The following is a 21,913-nucleotide window of genomic DNA, read 5'->3' on the forward strand; positions in this document are numbered from 1 at the left end:
TTCAGTATGTTTTTTAAATCGAACTACAACAAAGTTTTAAGGCTAATTAAACTATATAAATCTTGTTAAAGACTAATAAAATTTTGGATTCTGGTGAACTGGATCCGTCCGTCACTGATTATACGATCGATCCATACATAAAATTTATAAATGTTTATTCGTACGTGAATCCCAATTTCTTCTCGAATCATATTTATTTCATACGTAGTACAAAAAATTGTAAAAAAAATAAAAAATACAGAAATGATAACATGAAACAAAAAAAGAAAACCACAAAGCCATTTTGAAACTAATGTCTCTCCCTAGGGGCAAAATGGTCTAGCCGAACGAGTCCTATGGCTTGGGATAGTGAAATGTCTAATTCGCCCTTCTTGTTCTCTCAAATAACCTTCACACAGCAACGCCTTGGAGAATTTATCCTCTACAACTCTATCCACATCATGCACAAACACATCAGTTTCCCCGTTCTCCCTATTCCTCGCCATCAATCCGGCGGTGTAAATCGCGCTCATTCTCCCCGGAGCACCATCGAAGTACCCTGTGGGCGCATCCACCATAATCAAATCCCAATCAATATCGTAAATCTCACTCGGCAATCCCTTCAGCGCCAGCTGGCACTTGGAGAATCTCGGATCGCTCACAGTTCTGCACTCTTCCCTCTCGCTGATTTCGAGGAGCTCGTCGGCTTGCGTCACCTTCGTATCGTAATTGACGTGGTAGGATTCGAGTGAAGGGATTTGGACGTTGATTTGCTGGATCCACGACTTGTCTTCTTCGAGGAATACCGTACGGCCGCCGTGGTTGAGCGATGTCCACATGAGGCTGTCGTGCCCTAATCCGAATACGAGGAAATTGCAGGGTGATTTCTTCTCGAGGATTTTAAGGGAGACGGAGATTTCTTTGAAGGTTTGCTGTGGGGTGATGTTCAGTGTTGCGTAGTGGACGAGCGCGTGTGCTAGTGAAGGTGCGATTTTTGTGCATGTTGGAATAAAAGAGCAGTCTTTAGGGTTAGGGTTTGTTGGTGTCTCTGTGTGGGGGGTTGAGTTATTCTGTTGTTGGGAGTAGGAGAAAGTTGATCTGAGAATCAAGAAGAGAAGGAAGAGAAAGAAGAAGCAGATTAAGATTATCTTTAGATTGAAGGGGCTTTGTGGCTTGTTAGCTCTCATGTTTTCTTGATTTCAGGTTTTTTGAGTAGTGTGTGTAATAAAATGACAAAGGAGATGTAAGTGTGATATGATGGATGTGGGGAGATTTGAAGACAGAGAGTTATAGTTGATGAAATTTGGCAGGAAGATTGAAGGAGGTCAACTTCACTTTGAAACTAAGCAAAGGTGTTTGTTTCCAGCTTGTTTGGTGATCATTTTTTTTTTCTTACATTTTTTAAAGTAAGATTAGGTGGGATATTAGGTGGTGTTGAGGTTGTAATATCAAATCAAATAAGATGGATATTATTTTTTATTTGTTCAGTGTGATGGATATTATTGAAAGTGGTTATCAAGTATTATATGAAAATTGTTTAGCATTAAATTTCAGGTTGTTGGCACACACGTTCATGTCTTTTTCTGGAAGATAGAGTTCAGACCACTCTTGTAAGAACAATTCTGGTAGTAGTAGTAATTCTGGTAATTTTCTTGTATGTTAAAGTTGAAGATTCTGCTTATTTCATCCAAATTCGTATTTAAATAAACGATTCGTTGCTTCACGATATGTAGTCAAATTGAAAATGTTCCGGTCTAATAAAAGGCAAAGGGTCTATCAAGAATGACATGAGTTTTCTGAAATCAGAATCTACATTACCATTGGGTCATTAACCAAACACAAAAAATTCCCCGGTGGAGGAAATAAAAATGCTATTTTCTAACCAGCAGATTCCATCTGACGGTCGAAATTAACGGAATTTACGAACTTCTTTCTTTCTCGCCCAATCCAAGTGAAGAAGGTCGAACTGAGATAAACATTGCATGTCATCGAGGTTTCATAACCGGTATCAATGCTAAAAAATCTCGTTGAAGAAACTGCAAGAACACGAGAGAGCTATCACTACCTGAATATGTGCTATCTACATAATAAATAAATAAACAAATAAAGAATAGCACATCAACAAAGATGTACATAAGAACACGAGACCTTCCCCTGTTCTTGTAGATAAAGATGCTGGTAATAAATCTATACCAAGGGAAATAGAAATTTAGCAGCAAAACCTCAATTGCAGCTGGTTAATAAGTTCAACGACTATTGACGCATGACGTAATTGTCATCAATGAAATATATAAAACACAAGAGCTACTTCTACGAACTTCCCAATACATTAACTTTAATCGTGACCTAAAACCTAAATACCAAACAATTGACAATGATTTCTTCAAGTATTTCCACTCAAATTACTCTAAGCATATCCATCCAGAATTACGATAAACATATCAAGCAATGTAATACATTTAAACACGGAATACAAGTGAAGCAACATAAGAAAAAGGGAAACATTTTTACCTTACAATTTCACGATGATTTGATAGAATCGACAAAGCCACTACTGAGCAACCTCTCGACGTATTTCCCCAAAATATCAACCTCCAAATTCACCTTCTGCCCAACTTTCTTCAAAGGAATAACGACATTCTGCTGAGTGTACGCCACCAGCATAAAATTAAACGACAATTCCTCATCAAAAACATCCACCACGGTCAAGCTAGCACCATCTACAGCAATAAACCCCTTAGGCACAATGTACTTCAACAACTCTCGACTCACCTTCACTTTCACCCACAACGAGTCACCCTCCGGCGTCATGTCAGCAATTACACCAGTTCCATCCACGTGGCCCTGCACGAAATGACCCCCCATTCTAGTGCTAGGGCTCAGTGCCCTCTCTAAATTAACCAAACTCCCGGTTTCTAATTCAATCAGAGACGTCTTTCTCAGAGTTTCTGGCGACAATCCAACCGAGAATTCGGATGAAGCGGTGTCGAATTCCGTCACTGTTAAGCAAGTGCCGTTGACGGATATGCTATCGCCCAAGTGTACGTCTTCGAGAACGGTTGTTGCCTTGATTTTCATGGTGAAGCTGTTGTCTTTATCGAATCCCAGTTGTTTGACTGTGCCCATTTCTTCGACTATACCAGTGAATAGGGATTTGATTGTATTGTTGGTGATAGATCGAGGTGGGCGGGGTTTTTCGGGATGTTTGATGAAGATGGATGAAAGTGGGGGTTGTTTGAGAGAAGAATGGTGAGCCAATTTTGAGTGGTTTTGCGGCGATGAAAGTTTAACAGAGATGGCTGAAATTGAAGCTGTTTTCGCCGTGGTTGTGGAGATTTTCCGGTGGTGACTGTACGGAAGGGTAGATGGGCAAGAAAGAGCCATTTTTTTTTTCCTATTTGTCAGCAAAATGACTTCCGGAAAATTCGGGATCAAATTCTGTTCGGATGTTTTGAACCAACACCAAGCACAATCACAACAAAAATGCAGAAAAAAGTGAAATTAGGGTTTGCAAATAGTTGAGATCGACTGGAAGAGTGAAGAGTGAAGAATGAAGAACTCGATCGATCAATCGATCGATCGGAACTTCCAACGAAGAATAAGAGCGAAAAAAATTAGGGTTGAAGAGAAAGAGGGGAGGTGGCGGCGAAGGGAATTACCGTTATAAACGCAAAATTTGGAATGCCTGAAATTGTGGTTGTGGAGATTTTCCGTCGGGGGTAGGTGGGCGAAGAAGAACTGTGATTCAGTGACAGTACAGCCACGGAATAGTTTACGCAGTTCTTATAACTTGGGATTGTGAAATACCTTATTTGCCCTTGTTATTCTCTCTCAAGTTTCAACGGAAATATGAATTTTTTGTCTTTTTATAAATAATAAAATATATATACATCTCTATTTGAGTACTGCTAAAAAATGATCATCATGGCTGCACATATATGTGTCTGCGAAGTTCATTTCACATTGAAAAAAAATTAAAAATTTATTTGTAACAAGAAAATAAACGAAAATATTGAAATTTACGGACAAAAAGGCGTATGATCACCGGACATATGACTAGGAATCCTATAATGCCTTAATCTCCCAACTTGTTCTGTTGTATACCCCTCACACAAAAAACTTCTCGAAAATTTATCCTCCACATCCCTATCAATATCATGCACGAAAACATCAGTTTCGCCATCTCTTCTATTCTTCGCCAGTAGCCCGGCGGTGTAAATAGCAGTCATTCTTCCAGGCAGATTTTTAGTAAACGCAGTCGGTGCATCCACCATTATCAAGTCCCACTCCGTTTCGTACACTTCGCTCGGTAGCTCCTTTAACACCAACGGGCATTTCGATAATCTCGGATCACCCACAGTTTGGCATTGTTTCGATTTTCCGATATCGAAGAGTTTTTTAGCCTCGCTCACCTTAGTCTTGTACATGACGTGGCGTATTTCCAGCCAAGGGATTTCTTTGTTGAGTTCGAGCGTCCAATACTTTGATTCCTCGAGGAAAAGAGTTCGGCCACCTTGGTTTAGGGTGGCCCACAAGGGGCTGTCGTGGCCCACGCCGAAGACCAAGAAGTTGCATGGGGATTTTTCTTTTAGGATTCTTGAAGTGACGGAGATTTCTTCGAATGTTTGTAGGAGTGTTGCGTTTGTTGTTGCGTAGCGAACTAGGGTTTCGGAGAGAGAAGGTGGGATTTTGTTGCATATTGATAGGAAGGATGAGTAGGGCCTTCTGATTGGTTGGAAGTTGGATTTTACGGCAATGTATAGGGCAAAGAGGAAGAAGAGGGATAATATGATGAGATTTCGTCTGAGCTGAGAATGTTTGATGTTCTTCGCCTTCATTTTTGTTGATGATCGCAAGTTAGTTTTTGCGGTAAGATGCTGAGATTTTAGAAGTTAGTTTATCCATGGATTGAAATTTGTAACTTGTTACTTATAGAAAGTCAGTTAGCTGTTGATTTGTTTCCCAGTTCCGCTCGGATGACGAAAAATCTTCTTGTTGCCATAACCAGCAGTTTTGGTTATGGTAACATATATGGGCAGCAAATGCATTAGTTTCAAAATTGTAACATGATATCAACATGTTTAATTTGTTTGTTTCAATAAGATTAGGACCTGTTTGGTTAAGGAAAGTTTGTTTGATGTTACACCCTGTCAACATGTTTGATGTAATTGCACGTAGATTCATGGTGCCGAGTAACCTGATGTATTTTACCGAAAGTAGTGCCTACAAGACAATGTAAGAATGAATATTTGATTTAACACATAATCAAGGTTTCTATCAATTAGGATTTTGAATATATCTCCACATGATAAAGAGTAGATTTCAAGTCACATTAAAGAGTTAGCATCAGAACTGCAATTCGAATGGCAAGACCAAACATGGGAGTGACGTCAATTGGCTTCGTTTTAAAGACTGCAGTAAAGTGATAGCATGTAGGTAAAGAATTCGACAAATTTCTGGGGAAGAAATTTTCGGTACAGCACAGTAGTGAAAAAACAAAAATATATCATTACTCGTACAAAAACGATACATCTGTTTCATTCAAAACGCAGAAATAAGACAAATTCCCAACAGGCTGTGATGGATGTTTTTTTAATAAGGGAATTCTGCCAATACAAAAATAGGAAGAAAGAAAAAGTTCAGCAACTGCAACACAATCGACGAAAAAAAGGACAACATTTAATCATTATATTTATATACAAAAAGATGTCTCTACCGATCCCTCAGAGCAGCAACTATAACAAGATTTCGAGCTCGATAGGAGCTCAAAGAAACTGATCAAACCAGCAAACAAGAATAGCAAGAATCAATTGTCAAAATCATCCATCTATGTCTCTAAAATCTATAACCGGAGCCAGATGGTGGAGGAGCAGGCGGCAAACGGTTAGGTGTGCGGCGGCTGCCAGAGTTCGCAGCATCGCCGTTTTGTGAAGGATCACTGTTACGGCGGCTGTGACCGTTGGATCTCGAATCAGATGGGCTATTTGCAGCAGCATCAAATGCAGATCTCCAATCATCACCACTTGATGATGGACCAGAAGCAGTCGGACTACTCTCTGCTCAATGTAATAACAAAAAATTAGTTCACATGTAAGAGGCCATGTTCCAAGTATGGGACAAAAGTCAACCACGTTGTATCAAGTACATTACTAAAAGTCAACTGAATGTTCAAATCTACAGAAAAAAGAAGTACGGGGATTGGCCTTCATGCCCATGAAATGGTTATTCCAATTCATGCACTACAGAGAAGCTGAATGCTTTTTACATTTTTCTAGTTGTCTTCTATTATAACCCTACATTCACTAATTATACGAATAAATATAACAAAAGTAATTTAAAATTCATTTAGTTTATTCATGCTACAAAATTAAGGATTTAAAAAAGATGACTTAGTCACAGAGATGAAAGCCCCTGTCCGATTCATTGTGGTCAGTGATTGCAATAATCAAATGTATTAATTAGCCTAGCAAGTCTAGGATAAAACAAAATGACCCAAGAGTTGCAAATGGATATGTCTACACAGATATTTTGTATATATTTTATGATCATTACCTGCTCCAACACCATTTGAGTAGCTGGATGCAGCAGCTGCCCGATTGTCATGAATACTTAGTTGTTTAGTGAGCTTCGAAAGAAGAGAGGACTGTTTCTGGTAACGCTCTCTTCTACCTTTAACATTTTGGTCCTCCTGGAGCAGCTCTTCTATTTTTGCCATGCTTTGACCACTATAATTTCAAATTAAATGAAATCATCTTATGAACAGGCAGCAAAAATACAGGACAAAAAGTCCCGTCAACAAGGAGATAAATGTTCCTTTAGAAATATTGAACTTGATTGACAAAGTAGGAACCAAATTGTAAGTAGCATCATCCCATTGGATGCATGAAACTGAAACTAACCTGACAGAACTGTATAGCTTATTAAGCATGTCTTCTTTCGCCTTTTCCACTTGGCAAAGAACCACTGCCTGCAATCAAATACATGACATATGAAAAGGTAATTTAGACTAAATAAGTTTATAGGGAGATTTATATTATATCTTACCTTTGGGACGTTGGCAGCAAGACTGTTAAGAACAGCTTCAACATAACCACGTACTTCCTGAGCCATCCATCGAAGTTCTTCTTCTGGATCAACAGGTCTTCTGCTCATTGTATCCTAGATGGGATTAGCAAAAGTTAGTACATGTACGCAAGTTTTTATTTAACAAGCAGAAAAAACTCCTCAAAGGTCAACATATATCAACTTGACCCTTATTAACTTTGAAAACAGAACAATCCAAATATTTGAAAAACAATAATACGGAACTTTAAACACGCTAAACAAAAGGCAATAAGAGTAAACAAAATTGTGAAATAGCATATATACACAATAAACTTGTGAAGCCTAGTAAGTTAAAGGAATTACAAGAGAACCATCCGAAAGACTTTGCCGCATCGCTGGGCTAGATTCACCCTTCACTTGACCTCCTTTAGAACTGATAACAGTTCTTAGTTTATTCAACCATTCTGTCTTGTCTGCCACACTCTCAGCCTTCAACACAACAGCACTATGAGCTGCAGAAATCAGGAGCTTCTAGTTAGTTTTGTTAGTAACATTAAAAATACCCTTCAGCAAGCTAGGAGAACAAATATTTGGAGTACCTTTCAGAACAGTCTTATATGGCACCCTGCTGGTTATCTTGAATACAAGACTAGGTGCTTTTCCTGCATCTGGACCATTTGCTTTTTTATCTTTAGAACTCTTTGGAGGAGCTTCCTCATCTTCCGTAATTTCTTCCAGATTACATTCCTGATAGTTGCAACCACATATTACAAGATGGTTAGACTTTAAAAAAGCAGCTATGCAGCCATATTAAAGCAGTTGATCAAATACAGAATCCATCCAATAAGTACCTCCAAAGTGATGACACCACGAAAATGCTTCTCTTCTTGCTTCTTTGTATACCCAAGCTACAGATTTCATAACAAAAATCAAATTATCAGCAGCAATGAACAAGGAAATAAACAAAAGGGCTATTAGCAAGATTCAATGGCGTGAAATATTAAGTACATCAAAATTCACATTAATGATAAACAGGTGTGTATTACAGAACGAGCTAATAGGAGAAGCTGGAGTGAGAAATTTTTCAAAATAATCAACAAGAATAATTAGAGATAATAAAATAGTGTGAACCACCATCCTATTTCAGCTACTCACTTTTCCAGTTTTTTCATTTAGAACAAACCATCTTTTACTCCAACCATTAGTTTTGGTGCTTCTCTTCAACAAAAAACCTGCACAAAGGATAGAAGGTTGATGTTAAAAACAATGCCCAAATATGCACATGAAGGAAAGGTATTATAAGAAATTCTCATATATACTCTATCGAGCACCGCATAAGAAACTTTTTCCGATCAAATTTACAGTGCCAAACTTCGGCTACGTATGTTCTGACAACGACATGCCCCACAGAAATTAGAAAGGGATAGATCTTTTGCTACAACATTTTAAACAGAGATGTATGGCAAGGACAACTCTTATGAAACATTAAACAAAAAATAGCCAGCTTGTTTGCAAGGTCGTCAACAAAATATATACCCATAAGTCAAATAACTGAACTTAAATTGTCTAGATCCAAATAACTAAAAACCAATTCACGGAAAACATAAAGAATAGGTCAACACAATCAAATGAAAATCTCGTTAAGTAGAACTGATGGCCCTATATTTGTGAGAATAAGAAAGGAGAAAATACAAACTTAAATGGCTCTCGTGGATTAAAACAACCCAGATAGGCAGTAACAAAATAACCACCATATAAAGTGATCTGTGTTCCCTAAATAGATCTCCAATATCAATGGACAACTGTGAAAAAATATTTAGTTTGAACCTGCTGTTATTTCCCCATCTGGCCCTGCAGTCTTCAGTGAAGATCCTTCTTGTGCATCTTTGTCCTTTTCTTGCTGATTGGATTTGCTATCCTTCATCGATTTTGAGCTCCCACCACTTGGCTGGCCTCCAGTTTGTGGGCTAGTTGCCTGGATGGAGGAAAAAAGGAAGAGCATAAAGTTTTAGATAAAGTTGTAGTACATGCATTTATTCTATAATTTAGAAACAAAAAATTAAATGAAATTCTTTCTGTTTGCAATTATGCTGTAATGCAGAAAGAAAAATGGCTGACGGATGGGTTTTCACTCAAAGACAAATAAAATAAAGACAACTCAGAAAGACATTATACCCTATTTAATATGGATTGCTCTGCCTCAGAACCCTTTTTGGAAGATCGACCTTTCACCTCCTCTTCGCGTCGCTGTCGATCCATCCTGGCAGTCAAATACAAAAACTGTAAAAAGACATATATACAATGGCAGGAAGTGTAAAACTATATCATTTTTTAGCATACCGCCTCTGCACCAAACGTATAAAATGTTGAGGAGGAACAAATGCACGTTCCATGTCAACAAGTGCAACTACCATGTTTCTAGCTTCATTCTTAAATCCTTCCAGAGCAGCTGTAGCAATTGCCACAACCTATATGAATTGCAGAAATAAATATTCCATGAAGATCCAAATAAATGAAACGGTTGCATTGAATAATTGAACCAGATCCACGTTCATGTTTACCTCCCGCTTAAAAGGAGGGTATCTTCCAAGGCCTGGTGTGGCATTTGCAGCAGATGAGACAATTTCAACAAGTACCCGGTGGACCTATAAAGGAGCAAAATATATAAATGGCAAGAAAGTAAAACAACAACAACCCACATATAGGTAAACAAAAGCAATACTGGTTTACCTCATCAACACAAAGGCGTGAAGGTTCTTTTGCTAGCTCCAAAACACCCTTAATTAATGACCTCAGCCCTTTCTCAGGAGAGATAAGGTAAGGTTGATAACCATCTGCTTCGAGCACAATCTGATATCAATTTGAAAAAATCAATACAGAAAATAGAAACAAGATATTACAGAAAGCAGAGATGACAAATGGCAGAGGACACATACCCTTTTAACATTATTAATGTCAAAATGTCTATCTAAAGGTAGTTGCTTGATCCTGTTTGGAAAATTGCCTTCAAAACTAGCAACCACTTTCCATCCCCCACCCTGGAAAAGTGAGGAAACTCAACAATCAACATAGTTACAACAGAGTAGTGATTATACAACAGTAGAAAACTTTACCACAAAACCAACAATAAATAAGAAAAATATTCTACAGAGGAAGATCCATTCACACACGAAAATACCATCATTATATAAGCTAAAATAAATGAAGAGTTTGTGAGGACCTCATCAGACCAATCAATAGCAGGAAAAGATATTTTACATAATAACCTATCCTTGAGTTTAGAGCATCACCTCTCCCGTTGTGATATGCTGGAGGAACTTGTCCTCAAATTCACGGCAAAGTTCCAAAGCTAAAGCTCTTGTACCCTCAGAACTGTTAACCATCTGGGCACCAAGTCTGAAAAGTTCATCCTGCACAACTTGGGACTTACCCTGAAGCCTACAGGAATTGCAAAAATCAATAAATCAATAGTCAATAAAGGTGCTAAATACTGAAAGGTAGTGACAAAGAAAGCGTAAATAACATGCATCTAACTTCACAAACTAGCAAGATAGCTTTATTATGCAGCTGACTGAACTTATAGAGTAGGGAGCTGACTGAACTCATTGAATGAATATAATCTATTATTAAAAAAACACAACATGAAAAAACAAAAAAAAACAAATGTTGCATCCTCTACGGGATACATAGGTACGTTACTAAGAGAAGTGCAGTAAGAAAGAACATACCCTGAAAGAAGATTTGGCAGCCTAACTTTCATGCGACTGCGAATTTGTTGAGCAAGGGTCTCAACCAATGCTAACCTCCCAAGCTTGCTTTGAGGGGCTCCTGTCAATATAGATTTTAAACTTTCACTCTCTGCTCGCCAAGCAGTTTCCAACGAATTATCAGCTCCACCACTTCCTGATTGAGTAGATGCTATAGCGACCGATTGACCGATCAAAGCAACCCATGGGATGTCAGATGTACTTCTAGGTCCTTGATTTAACAATAGTGCCTGAACAGCAGCAAGGACTTTTGGTTCTGAAGCCACTTGATCTATCTTGCTAATCACACCAACAGTTCTTGTACCTGAGTAACAGTAGCTAATACAAGTTATTCACGTATATACACGTAAATATTTATATATATTATATACATATGTACGTATATTCGACAAAAACAATCAGAAAAGAATCACTATCTTTTTAAAATTCACAAATCAAGATAAAATGGCATTGCAGACTCACACTCTCCATCAAGTTCCTTTGCGATTCTGATAGCCTTAGCTGAGGCCACTTCTGGAGCTTGAGAAGCAGGTATTACAACCAGCAATATCGCATCACTGCGTTCAGCATACTGGCTCTGCAAAGAATAAATAGCCTATCACACTACAGAAGACAATATATTGTGGTCCCAGTTCCTAATTCACAATGATTACTATTGGTTAAGTCATGGTCCAATGCTCAATCTCATCTATAACTTGTGTACGTTTCTATCTCAACTTCAGTTTCAAACGAAACCTGTTGAGATAGACAATTGAGTACCTAGTTTCAGGTACGAAACAGAAATTTCTAGTATGAAAACCTAGTTTAGAATTGATAACACTACACTACATTATGAAAAATAAAACTGTTGGTTTCCTGCAGTAAATACTTTATATGAAATGCTGTTCAGAAGCCCCTTACCAATGAATCATCAAGATTGCCCTTTTCTACACCAGGTAAATCAATCAATTTTAATGGTGGAGCTGCACAACATGGAGATCAAATATTAGACAACACCTTACAAATGGCAAAAACTTGCATTGTTATGTGACAACGAAACCATACATAGTTTTATATAATGTGAATAAGCCATAAATAGTTTAATAAGCTTAATATATTCAAGAAAAATAGAAATTTCCATGTCGACCATCCATAAAACCTAAAGGCAAGTCGTCTTTGCAACACTGATACATTATGAACTTTCGCCACCATGAAGAATGAAGATGACTTGATAAAATACTGAATGTAAAATTTATTTTAATCACCTTTTTTCACTTAATGACTATAATTTTTTTATCCTAAGAAATTTCCCTATCTTGAATATATCGGTAATTTCAAAAGCATAAACAAAGCTCAGAAGTTATTTGCCAGTTAAGTAAATTGGAGCAACAATGGCGAACACACCTGTACTTGTACGGAGCTTCAAAGTTATCTCATCACGACTCTTGCCAGATATTTTGCTCAATCTATCTTGTAAAGAATGGCGAAGAGCACCTAAAACAGACAATACATATAAAAAGAAACAAATTCAGCATAATGAGATAACCAAGTGGCAAACATTTTTCTCATTCAGAAATAGTTGATAGGGAATAGTGTGGCTAAATTGGTTCTTATACTCTGCTTTAAAATTAAGTTCAGTTAGAGGCCTCACTTGCAGAAACTGGTTGAGATTTACTATCAATCTGCAAAATAATGGATTTGGTGCTTAGGGAAGCATCCCTTGTTAAATCAACACATATTGGAGCACGTGTTGCACCACCTTCACCAGTCGGCTGCAAAATTAAAGGGTACCATATGAGAAAGTTGGTTTTCACTTTAAAAAAGGTCAAAGTTGGGAATGGTCATTCAATAAAGAATATAAATAACAAGCATACGTACCAATGCAGGATGCCCAATGAGACTATTGAGTACCGCAGACTTACCTGCACCCTGAATAAACAGTTCACAATCAGAAATGAATAAATAAACAAATAAATAAAATTACGATGATATAGATATAATTGACAGTATAGTGTAGACAAATTTTCACAGACAATTTACGAATGGTAGATCAAATTGAACAATTTCAATCTAATACTTAAAATGCACATCCTGGTGTACTATTCACAATAAACCCAATTATCTTGTAATAGATTGTTCCAAATAACATAGGAGAAAAATGAATGGGATCGAATGCTTGATTGAAAAGAAATCTTGTTTGTTTAAAGCTTGTATATATCAGGGGATACTGGTCACACTAAATGTGTCATCTGCCCTGAGCACGAGACTAATCATGAAAACTGCTCAGGCCCAAGTTCCGATCTACTAGTAAACATCGTAAAGACACAACAAAAGACAACTTATTTGGAAAATCTGAAAGGCAAAAACAATCCATCACTAACATGTAATTTCTTCATTAACACAGTTTTGTAAAGAAATGGGGAAAACAAGAAAGGTGGAACATATATCAATGAAGAGTTCAAGAGGCTTTTCACCATTAATCTACTGTTATTAGGTCCATTGAGCGCATACTTCACTTCAAACACAATTTTCATTCTAAGAAAGCAAACTACAATGCAGAATACAAAATGCAAAAATATAATCTATGATCTACATGCAACCACTTTCTAATACAACAAAACATTCAAATCCGAAAACAAATACCATGCTTCTACCCAGAAGATAAACTTAATTTCATGATCCGCGTCAGAACTCATTCACCATATGCAAAACTTAACACCCGTTGGACGACCTCATAAGTCATATCAAATGAAACAATAGATCGCGCAATTGAAATTCCAGATCCAAAAATCGGCTAGCCAAAGAGATCAAACACACCCACTCCGTACAATAACCATTTAAATAAGCAACTTCAATCAACGCTCTGATTAGCCATACTTACAGTATTTCCGAGAGCAACGACGTTGAGGAAAGTGGATGGGCGCTTGGAGGAAGCAGCCGACGACGTCGTCTCATCCACATCCTCGTCCGCAAGCAGCGCCGACGCCTGCCGCATCGAATCGGAGAGCTGCGACAATTCCTCGATAGCCTCCATGAATTCCAAATCAATCTCCTCCCCCAAATCAACCGCCGAGATACAATAAACGATGTATTTCACTACAGAACTGGATCGAATTATCAATAACCGCAGATCCAATAAAATGGAAGGAGATCGAGCGAAATAACGAGCGCTGGTGTATTTTGTCTATATGTGCATGTACGGATTGAATAGATTTTAGGGTTTGAGGGTATTTGAAAGTTTAAAAAGTTTTGAAAATTGGGGAAAAGAAATGAAAATGGTGAAGAGAGAGAGAGAGAGAGAGGTGTTTGTGGGTGGTGATATGGTGAAACGATGATGTTTCAAAATTTAAAAGCCAAAATTGAAGTTGCTAAATTATTAATATATAATTGGTTTTATTTGTATAAAATCAAAAATTACTGGTTTGTGACCGTAATTTTGGAATTTTCAACTTTTCCTAGCTGGACGGCACACCTGACTGCTGCTGCTATTAACTTCGTATGGAAGGTACAACTTATGTTGCGTCAGGTACAATTATTTCTTAAAAACAAAATGATAAGCGAAAGATAATAATTGATAGTTATTGAAATGAAAAACTGCATTTTAATCGACAAATTGTGAATGTTCAATGACATTTTTTACGTGTCATAGCTGCAGTTGAAAAGATATCTTAGAGAAATGTTTGCTGGATGAATGGTCAAGATTGACTAAATCAAAAGAAAATGAATTGTGGACAATAAATTCCTTAATAGGGAAGTTTCACATTCCTTAATACATAATTCAAAGGAAGTTTCTTGAAAATTCAATTTTTTCACAATGAGAGAAATCACAAATAGTGTTTGAGAGCATATTCATATATTATTGGAATCATGATTGAGTTGCTTTATAATTTGATTGTGTTATGTAAACAAATGGATGTTGCATGATCAATATACATGTGATGAAACTAATTAAACAACATTATTGTGCTGAGACATAGCAGATGCTCTAGCTATAGAGCATGTTAGTCAAACATAACATTAATCTCAGCTAATTATATATATAATTATTAAAATTCGATAAATGTAACAAATAAGAATTAATTGAAAATTATTGTCTCACCTCCCTCGAGATCCAGATTCCAAAGTTGTGTCTATATTGAAATATGGGGCTGAAAAGAAGCCCATAAAAGTTGGACAAGACCATCAAAGATATAAGCCTCAATTCAACTATTAGTAGGGCTTGTTGGTCTTCGTCCAAATTCACGTATTATCGGATCTTGTTACTATGCACTCAAGTTTATATACCATCGAGCCTCATTAGTATAGATTCAGACTTTGACTCTGACTCGTGTATTTTTTCGGATTTCAAATTTATATCGGGCCTCGTTACTATACGAGCCCCAATGTACATATAACCCTTAATTAATGACAATTACAATTTACATGACAAATTTATTAAGGGTCTTAATCGCAATAGAAAACATAAATAATTTAATAAAATAGTCCCTAAAATATACATTATTTATTTACAATCCTACTTGCATGAAGATCAAATTTATTTATTTGTTCATTCCTCTGAAACATAGCATCGGTAAAGATGGGGTGGAAGTGTTGGCTCCATAACCACAGCAAGAGGCTTTACAGGGTGTTTGTTGAGTCCGTACATCTCCTCCAAGCATACATCTTCGGCCAATTCAAACTCAAATCCATGCAGCAAATTAGCCAACGTTGTTCGAACCATTTTCAGTCCGAGGTTGTACCCAGGGCATCTCCTCCGCCCTGAACCAAACGGCAGCAGCGCAAAATTACTCCCTAACATATCAGTTTCTTTGCCCAAAAACCTCTCCGGTAAGAATTCTTCCGGCGAATCCCATGATTTAGGGTCCCTCCCTATGGACCATGTGTTGATGAGTACCATTGTTCCCTTTGATATGTCAAAGCCTGCAACTTTGCAGTCATCAATGGCGTAATGCGGGGTTAGTGGCGTGACAATTGGATGTAATCTCATTGACTCCATGATTATTGCTTCTATGTAAGGCAATTGAGGGGAATCGTTCTCTTCTACCCATCTGTTTCTTCCTATTACAGTGTTGAGCTCTTCTTTCGCTTTATTGATTATTCGAGGTTGTCTGAGAATTTCGCAGAGAGCCCATTCTACTGTTGCTGCCGAGGTATCTGTGCCGCCACCTAGTAAATCCTGTAAAATTTGGCAGGAGAAAGGCAAATCGTGAGAAATTTGAGGTTAGAAGTATTATTAACACGGCCATATGAATCTTGCACATGATGTGCTCGAGTTATTGTCTGACAGAGGATATGAAGATATACACAATATTAATTTATTTCAGTTCGATAAGAGAGATTGTTCATGATAATATATGGCTAGAGGGCAGACAAAGGTGAAAGGTTTCATTAGTAAGGCTATATGATTCTTGCACATCGTGTGCTCGACTTATTGTCTGACAGAGAATATCAAGAACAAGAAAGACAGTACCATGAGTTTAAGATTGGTACCTGTAATAACCCCTTGATGCAGTCCCTCGTCAGTTTAACTTCAAGATTAGGATCCTCAGCCAGCTGCAATAGCACATCTACAAAGTCTTTTTCTTCGTCTGTAACCCCTTTTCTTCTAGCTATGTGGTCATCAATCACATAGTTGTGAAAATCATCCAATCTTTTGTACAAAGCTTTCATTCTCTTGACATATCCGCCCAAATCGAGAAAGCCGAGCCATGGTATCTGTTGGGATTTTTAATAAAAATAGTATTTTATTAAATATTTTATTTGACCAATTTATGAGGTCATTTAGAACAATATTTTGAAACTTCCAAAGACATTATTTTGTCTCATAAAACCTCAATATTTTCCTTTAATTCTATATTAAATAGAGGTTTTATGGTGGTCATATTTCATACTATAAAAAGGGGGACTTTGTGGTTTTACAAGGAAAAAGAGTGAAGAGAAAAAGAAACACTTTCATCTATACTACTTTGAGCTCTTGTTGTGTGTCGGGTGTAAGCTTCTACTTCACTCGAACGTGCAATTTCGGTGAAGTTACGGCGGAGAGATAGGCTGGGCTGTTGTATCCCATAGGCGACACGATCGGAACCTTTTTGCACCTCACTAGAGAAGGGGTCGTGAAATTCGTCTTAAGAGAGCGACCTAGTCCGCGCCTCACCTTGCCTATCTCCATATTATCGTGGCTTTTATTGCAGCAACTTGTTACCTATAAAATTGAAGAACAAATGGAGTCCAAGCCTCAATCCACAAGTTTCGTGATCAATCGTCAAATTGCAGCCGTGGTTCCAACAATTTAAGACGAAGTTTGATCCCATGAAGATGAGCTTTGACGATGATCCAAAATAGTCTCTTGATGATAAAAAGGGAGATAATAAATTATATTTTATTATTATTTTAATTTAGCGAAAAATTAACGATCTTATTTTTGGTGTAGGTGAATTTTCGTACAATTCACGAATTTATACTTTGAGGCCAGTTTGGGACCTGATAATGTCCGAATTTGGGAAAGTATAAAACACGAAAGTTAGAGTACTTTGTGTTGGCTGTTCAAAACATATTAAATCGCTTGAATCGGATCTCAAACGAGGGAGATATGCTCAAAATACTAAACACTGCCGGAGCTGCCAATTGTGCGCGTTTTTTCCCGAACCATGAAAAATCGAAGTAAGAAAAATTGATAAATGAAAATTATCAAACTCTGGTATGTTCTTCGTTTACACATATTAAATATAATTTTTCTTGGCAATTAAATGATATAATAGCATGAAAATATTATTTCTAGAATGTGAAAATCCATATACTGTCATATAATTGTTGTTGTAGTCAATTGAGTGCATTTTGTGTATTATATTTGAAATTGTGGTTATAACTTATGTGATAGAAGAGAGATATTGACTTAATATTACGGTTGTGATTTTTTGAGAATGATATTACTACTATTTGCTTAATAGCTGATAAATATTCTCTTCAAATTAATACATGAGTAATGAATTGGTTATGACGTGTTTAAATGCATTTACCCTGTTAAAGTTTTGACTAATGCTGATGTATAATGCATTAGAATTTGAATATAAATTACGTGTTTTATAGCATATATTCAAATTCATTAAATAAATATTGAAACGTTTTGATTGTATTTATTTGCACGAGGAATCGGTTACCTATGCTAAAATTATTTAATCTTTGATGCACTAGTATTATGCCAGTAGTCTATGTATTTAAATGATTGTGTATATTGAAGTCTAATTATTAATTTAGTAACCTAATTGGCTATGATTAAATAGCACTACTCTGCATGCATGCATTTGTTTATGAGTTGGGAGTATCATATTGTGGATGTCAGTGCATCAAAATGTTGATATGGGTAATATAATTCCGTTGGTCAGTACTACGTTAAAGTTCTTTTATGTATATTAGTCTTTTTTCAGAATTTTGAATCACTAATTTTGCACTTGAAGATATACATGCTTATTGCACCCGATTCATTCCTATTTTTTATTAAAATAAATAAATAATTAAGTTTGTGTAAATTAATTTGCATAAGCATGTTTGTCAAATATAATTTTTAAAGACACGTAATGTGTCTTCATTGTGCAGTAATGAGAGTCAGTTTTTAAATTGAGGAAATGACTTTGACAAATTATTTCTTATTAACATAATTATTTGAGAGCCTCTATTTGAAAAATAAGCATGATCATAATTGGGTATCTTAATTTAATTTCATGATTTATTGGGTAGAGGTAATTTTGCATGGTTTTTACGCATTGTTCAATATGCTTTTAATATTGAGAAATAGTGGGGGTATTAGTAATAAATTTTAATTGCGAAAATGAGCATGATATATTATATTTTGAATTTAATTCATGATGCATGTGTTTGAATATTTGACGTAGTGGGGGTCTTATAGAGCACTATCATATGATTAAACATTTTATGTATTGTTTAAACATTGGAAAATAGTGGGGGTTTTAGTGTCTAAATATATGAGCATGTTATAATTGATTTTAACGTGGTCTTTGTTTAAATTGCTCACTTTATAATAGCAAATTGTTTATAGTGATAGTGTGATCATGCTTTATTTGCAATCTTGAATATGCAAGTAATTATCAAAGGCCTAATTTTGCATATACGTGACATAGATTTTATTTACGAATGGCTAAAAGTGGATATTGATTTGCGAGAATAAATTTGTGATTTGTGATGTGTGAAGTAAAACGTTTTTGTAAGTTTTCAATATTGTTGGTTATTGAAAATTTAAATAAGAGGAATTATATTCCTACTTGATTACATGTTTTCCTTGTGTGAATGAGCTATATAATTTATAAGTCAAAATTCATATCAATTTTGATTGATTATTTTGATATTAGCCTGTGAAGAGGCCGGTTGATACCGAATGTGGTATATAAAATCCTAATGTGGGATAGATCAATGCTTTGTGTTTTGATAAATATGATTGAGAATAATTCAAATGCTTTGTGCTTTGATAAATATGATTGAGAAAAATCAAATGCTTTGTGCTTTGATAAATGAGATTGAAAATTTGCAGTTGGCATATTGCGAGAATCTTTTAATGGAATCCGGAACCATTAAAAGAAAATACAGTACTGTGAATATATGTGAAAATTCACGTGAAAATCTATGAGATGTTACATGTAAAATTATTTGAGAATGGTTAATAAACCATTGAGTCTACGAGACTAAATGTCAGATAAGCGCTACTATAAATTTGTGAAATTATATTTCATATTATTTCAGAAATCATCTGAAATGCATTGAGGGGGATTGGGTTAAAGCCTAATATATTTTGTAAAGTTGTCGATGAGGATACTACCGCCTAGGGGCTAGAGATCCTACGAACTAGGCGAAGAAAAACGAATCTGAAAGCAACTTGATAGTGATAAAAGTGCACACTTTTATTATCCATCCCTATGATGCGTGTGTACTAATAAAGCTCGTAACGAATTGTGAGGTTGAGACTTTGATCTCTTAATGAGTTCTATAGCCCGTATGGGTGGGGTGTTGGAGTTACGTAAACATCCTTGATAGAATTCACCTTGTGAGTGTGGAAGTGGGGCCGCTTCCTATGAGAATTATAGGCTATTCTCTAGAGCTCTCACGAGAAATGGGGTAAAGCACATGGCCGTTAACGTGCTGGCTTTAGAAGCTTCGATCGGGACACTTTGAGTATTATGTGTGCAATATGATTCTACGTGCCCCAAGGGTCACTGTTTGAAGGCTAAGTCCACTTTGATTCTAGTACGGGAAACATATTGTACTAAGTGAAGGTTTGAAGGCATTGTCCACTTTCATTATGCATAATATTCCGCAAGCTCAAGTATTATTATTATTCTTATTTTTATTAAAAATAGTGGGGGATTGTTGGGATTTTTAATAAAAATAGTATTTTATTAAATATTTTATTTGACCAATTTATGAGGTCATTTAGAACAATATTTTGAAACTTCCAAAGACATTATTTTGTCTCATAAAACCTCAATATTTTCCTTTAATTCTATATTAAATAGAGGTTTTATGGTGGTCATATTTCATACTATAAAAAGGGGGACTTTGTGGTTTTACAAGGAAAAAGAGTGAAGAGAAAAAGAAACACTTTCATCTATACTACTTTGAGCTCTTGTTGTGTGTCGGGTGTAAGCTTCTACTTCACTCGAACGTGCAATTTCGGTGAAGTTACGGCGGAGAGATAGGCTGGGCTGTTGTATCCCATAGGCGACACGATCGGAACCTTTTTGCACCTCACTAGAGAAGGGGTCGTGAAATTCGTCTTAAGAGAGCGACCTAGTCCGCGCCTCACCTTGCCTATCTCCATATTATCGTGGCTTTTATTGCAGCAACTTGTTACCTATAAAATTGAAGAACAAATGGAGTCCAAGCCTCAATCCACAAGTTTCGTGATCAATCGTCAAATTGCAGCCGTGGTTCCAACAGTATCCAATCCCCTAAAATAAATGCCCCGTTAACCAGAACCCACTCATCCAACATATCTTGTATATTAATGAATTTATCATCTTCCGAATCAAAGAAGTATTTATTCCCCAATATCATCCTACTTACGGTGGAGAGAGTATAATGTGTTAAATGGCCCCTCAGCACAACTGGATTCCCAGACACGGATCTCAAACGGGACAGCAAATTACGAGTCTCCTCAGTACGGATATGCTCAAAAGATTCGATTTTTTTCGCATTGAACACCTCGGAAAAATATATTTTACGGGCTTGACGCCAGTACGGGCCATATGTGGCCCACGTCATGTTGGAGTAATTGTAGGCAGTGTATTTGCCGGCGGCAAGAGACGGTCTAGAGGCGAAGACTGTGTCGTGTACCCTTAGGAACTGTTTGGCCATCTCTGGAGAAGATGCAACCACAGCTGGATACTTCCCGAATTTGAGCTGCATTATTTCGCCGTATTTTTGGGATAGAAAGTGAAAGGATTGATGTGGGATTGGACCAATCAGGTTCAGGTTGCCGATTATAGGCCATGGTTTTGGACCTGGTGGTGTATTTCTTCGTGGTTGACGTAATTTGGAGATTAGTTTTGAAATGAAGGCTATTAATGCAGCTGCATATATTAAAGCTAAGAGTAGTGAGTCCATTATTTGGTGGTAAAATGATACAGAGAAACAGGTTGCTGCTGAGAATTCTATAAGTGTATTTATAGAATAAGAAGGTCTGCTGAAGAAAATTCAACAACAAATTTAGTACAAAAATTTGTACTCTAGCAAGGAATTGTCCAAGTTTGCAGATAAGTGATAGGATATTCAATGATCACCAACACCTTGCCTGAAAAATGACAGTAGTTGAGATAAACATGGTGCTGGTTTTTTGTTTTTGTTCGGCTGATAGAAGATATGTACGTTGCATGTTATTCAATTTGTAATAACTCTTTGCTGCATTACAGGGATAAGGACCCACTGGCCGGAGAATTGATTGCTCACAGCAAAGTCCAGGTTTGGTCCCTTACTTGAATGGGCCATTTGATACATTGTAGGTTATTGGGTTGGGCTATAGACGTTTCGAATTTTTCGACTACATGAGTGAAAAATATAATTAACGTATAAAGTTCATTTTCGGTTTTTCAAAATTCTGAATTTAAAATAGTTTTCTAAAATCGGAAAAAAAAATCGGA

The 21,913-nt window shown here is 36.6% G+C and overlaps 4 protein-coding genes and 1 non-coding gene across 6 annotated transcripts; all 5 read right to left on the reverse strand.

Annotated features, from left to right (window-relative positions):
* Window positions 1–175: 175 nt before the first annotated feature.
* Window positions 176–1,617, reverse strand: LOC105974287 (glucuronoxylan 4-O-methyltransferase 1). Its single transcript, XR_016030452.1, has one exon. It is a non-coding gene; the product is annotated as a glucuronoxylan 4-O-methyltransferase 1 (transcript).
* A 92-nt stretch (window positions 1,618–1,709) lies between these two features.
* LOC105974288 (lumazine-binding family protein) lies at window positions 1,710–3,748 on the reverse strand. 2 transcript variants are annotated; one of them, XM_012999353.2, is made up of 3 exons: window positions 3,639–3,748; window positions 2,491–3,417; window positions 1,710–2,015 (listed from the first exon to the last, which is right to left on the reverse strand). In XM_012999353.2, exon 2 carries the CDS (start codon window positions 3,361–3,363, stop codon window positions 2,500–2,502), a length of 864 nt encoding a protein of 287 aa, XP_012854807.1. In that variant the 5' UTR covers window positions 3,364–3,417; window positions 3,639–3,748; the 3' UTR covers window positions 1,710–2,015; window positions 2,491–2,499. The 2 variants fall into 2 exon arrangements, with proteins under 2 accessions (XP_012854807.1, XP_088672081.1); XM_088815955.1 differs by having other exon boundaries at window positions 2,496–3,417; window positions 3,639–3,731.
* Window positions 3,749–3,970: 222 nt separating this feature from the next.
* LOC105974286 (glucuronoxylan 4-O-methyltransferase 3) lies at window positions 3,971–4,881 on the reverse strand. Its single transcript, XM_012999351.2, has one exon. The coding sequence runs from the start codon at window positions 4,815–4,817 to the stop codon at window positions 3,999–4,001; it is 819 nt and encodes a 272-aa protein (XP_012854805.1). The 5' UTR covers window positions 4,818–4,881; the 3' UTR covers window positions 3,971–3,998.
* A 586-nt stretch (window positions 4,882–5,467) lies between these two features.
* LOC105974285 (dynamin-2A) lies at window positions 5,468–14,411 on the reverse strand. Its single transcript, XM_012999350.2, has 22 exons — window positions 13,651–14,411; window positions 12,648–12,698; window positions 12,421–12,541; window positions 12,174–12,263; window positions 11,691–11,752; window positions 11,253–11,367; window positions 10,752–11,094; window positions 10,314–10,461; window positions 9,960–10,061; window positions 9,754–9,873; window positions 9,585–9,668; window positions 9,364–9,491; window positions 9,199–9,283; window positions 8,851–8,998; window positions 8,179–8,255; window positions 7,875–7,931; window positions 7,623–7,770; window positions 7,387–7,535; window positions 7,024–7,137; window positions 6,879–6,946; window positions 6,532–6,704; window positions 5,468–6,035 (listed from the first exon to the last, which is right to left on the reverse strand). The coding sequence occupies exons 1-22, from the start codon at window positions 13,801–13,803 to the stop codon at window positions 5,815–5,817; spliced, it is 2,757 nt and encodes a 918-aa protein (XP_012854804.1). The 5' UTR covers window positions 13,804–14,411; the 3' UTR covers window positions 5,468–5,814.
* Window positions 14,412–15,271: 860 nt separating this feature from the next.
* Window positions 15,272–21,631, reverse strand: LOC105974490 (trimethyltridecatetraene synthase). Its single transcript, XM_012999601.2, has 3 exons — window positions 20,719–21,631; window positions 16,260–16,485; window positions 15,272–15,945 (listed from the first exon to the last, which is right to left on the reverse strand). Exons 1-3 carry the CDS (start codon window positions 21,378–21,380, stop codon window positions 15,316–15,318), a joined length of 1,518 nt encoding a protein of 505 aa, XP_012855055.1. The 5' UTR covers window positions 21,381–21,631; the 3' UTR covers window positions 15,272–15,315.
* Between the last annotated feature and the right edge of the window lie 282 nt (window positions 21,632–21,913).

This window comes from Erythranthe guttata, chromosome 3 (genome assembly GCF_056151865.1).
Source record: "Erythranthe guttata isolate IM_541 chromosome 3, IM_541, whole genome shotgun sequence".
Lineage (NCBI taxonomy): Eukaryota > Viridiplantae > Streptophyta > Magnoliopsida > Lamiales > Phrymaceae > Erythranthe > Erythranthe guttata.

Excerpts from the sequence above, each read along its gene's own strand:
- LOC105974288 (XM_012999353.2), bottom strand. The coding sequence starts at position 3,363 with ATGGCTCTTTCTTGCCCATCTACCCTTCCGTACAGTCACCACCGGAAA.
- LOC105974286 (XM_012999351.2), bottom strand. The coding sequence starts at position 4,817 with ATGAAGGCGAAGAACATCAAACATTCTCAGCTCAGACGAAATCTCATC.
- LOC105974285 (XM_012999350.2), bottom strand. The coding sequence starts at position 13,803 with ATGGAGGCTATCGAGGAATTGTCGCAGCTCTCCGATTCGATGCGGCAG. Across the intron at positions 8,999-9,198 it reads AGCAATCCATATTAAATAGG|GCAACTAGCCCACAAACTGG; the intron begins GTATAATGTCTT and ends TCCTCCATCCAG. Across the intron at positions 6,705-6,878 it reads AAGCTATACAGTTCTGTCAG|TGGTCAAAGCATGGCAAAAA; the intron begins GTTAGTTTCAGT and ends TTGAAATTATAG.
- LOC105974490 (XM_012999601.2), bottom strand. The coding sequence starts at position 21,380 with ATGGACTCACTACTCTTAGCTTTAATATATGCAGCTGCATTAATAGCC. Across the intron at positions 16,486-20,718 it reads GCATTTATTTTAGGGGATTG|GATACCATGGCTCGGCTTTC; the intron begins GATACTGTTGGA and ends AAAATCCCAACA. Across the intron at positions 15,946-16,259 it reads GCATCAAGGGGTTATTACAG|GATTTACTAGGTGGCGGCAC; the intron begins GTACCAATCTTA and ends CAAATTTTACAG.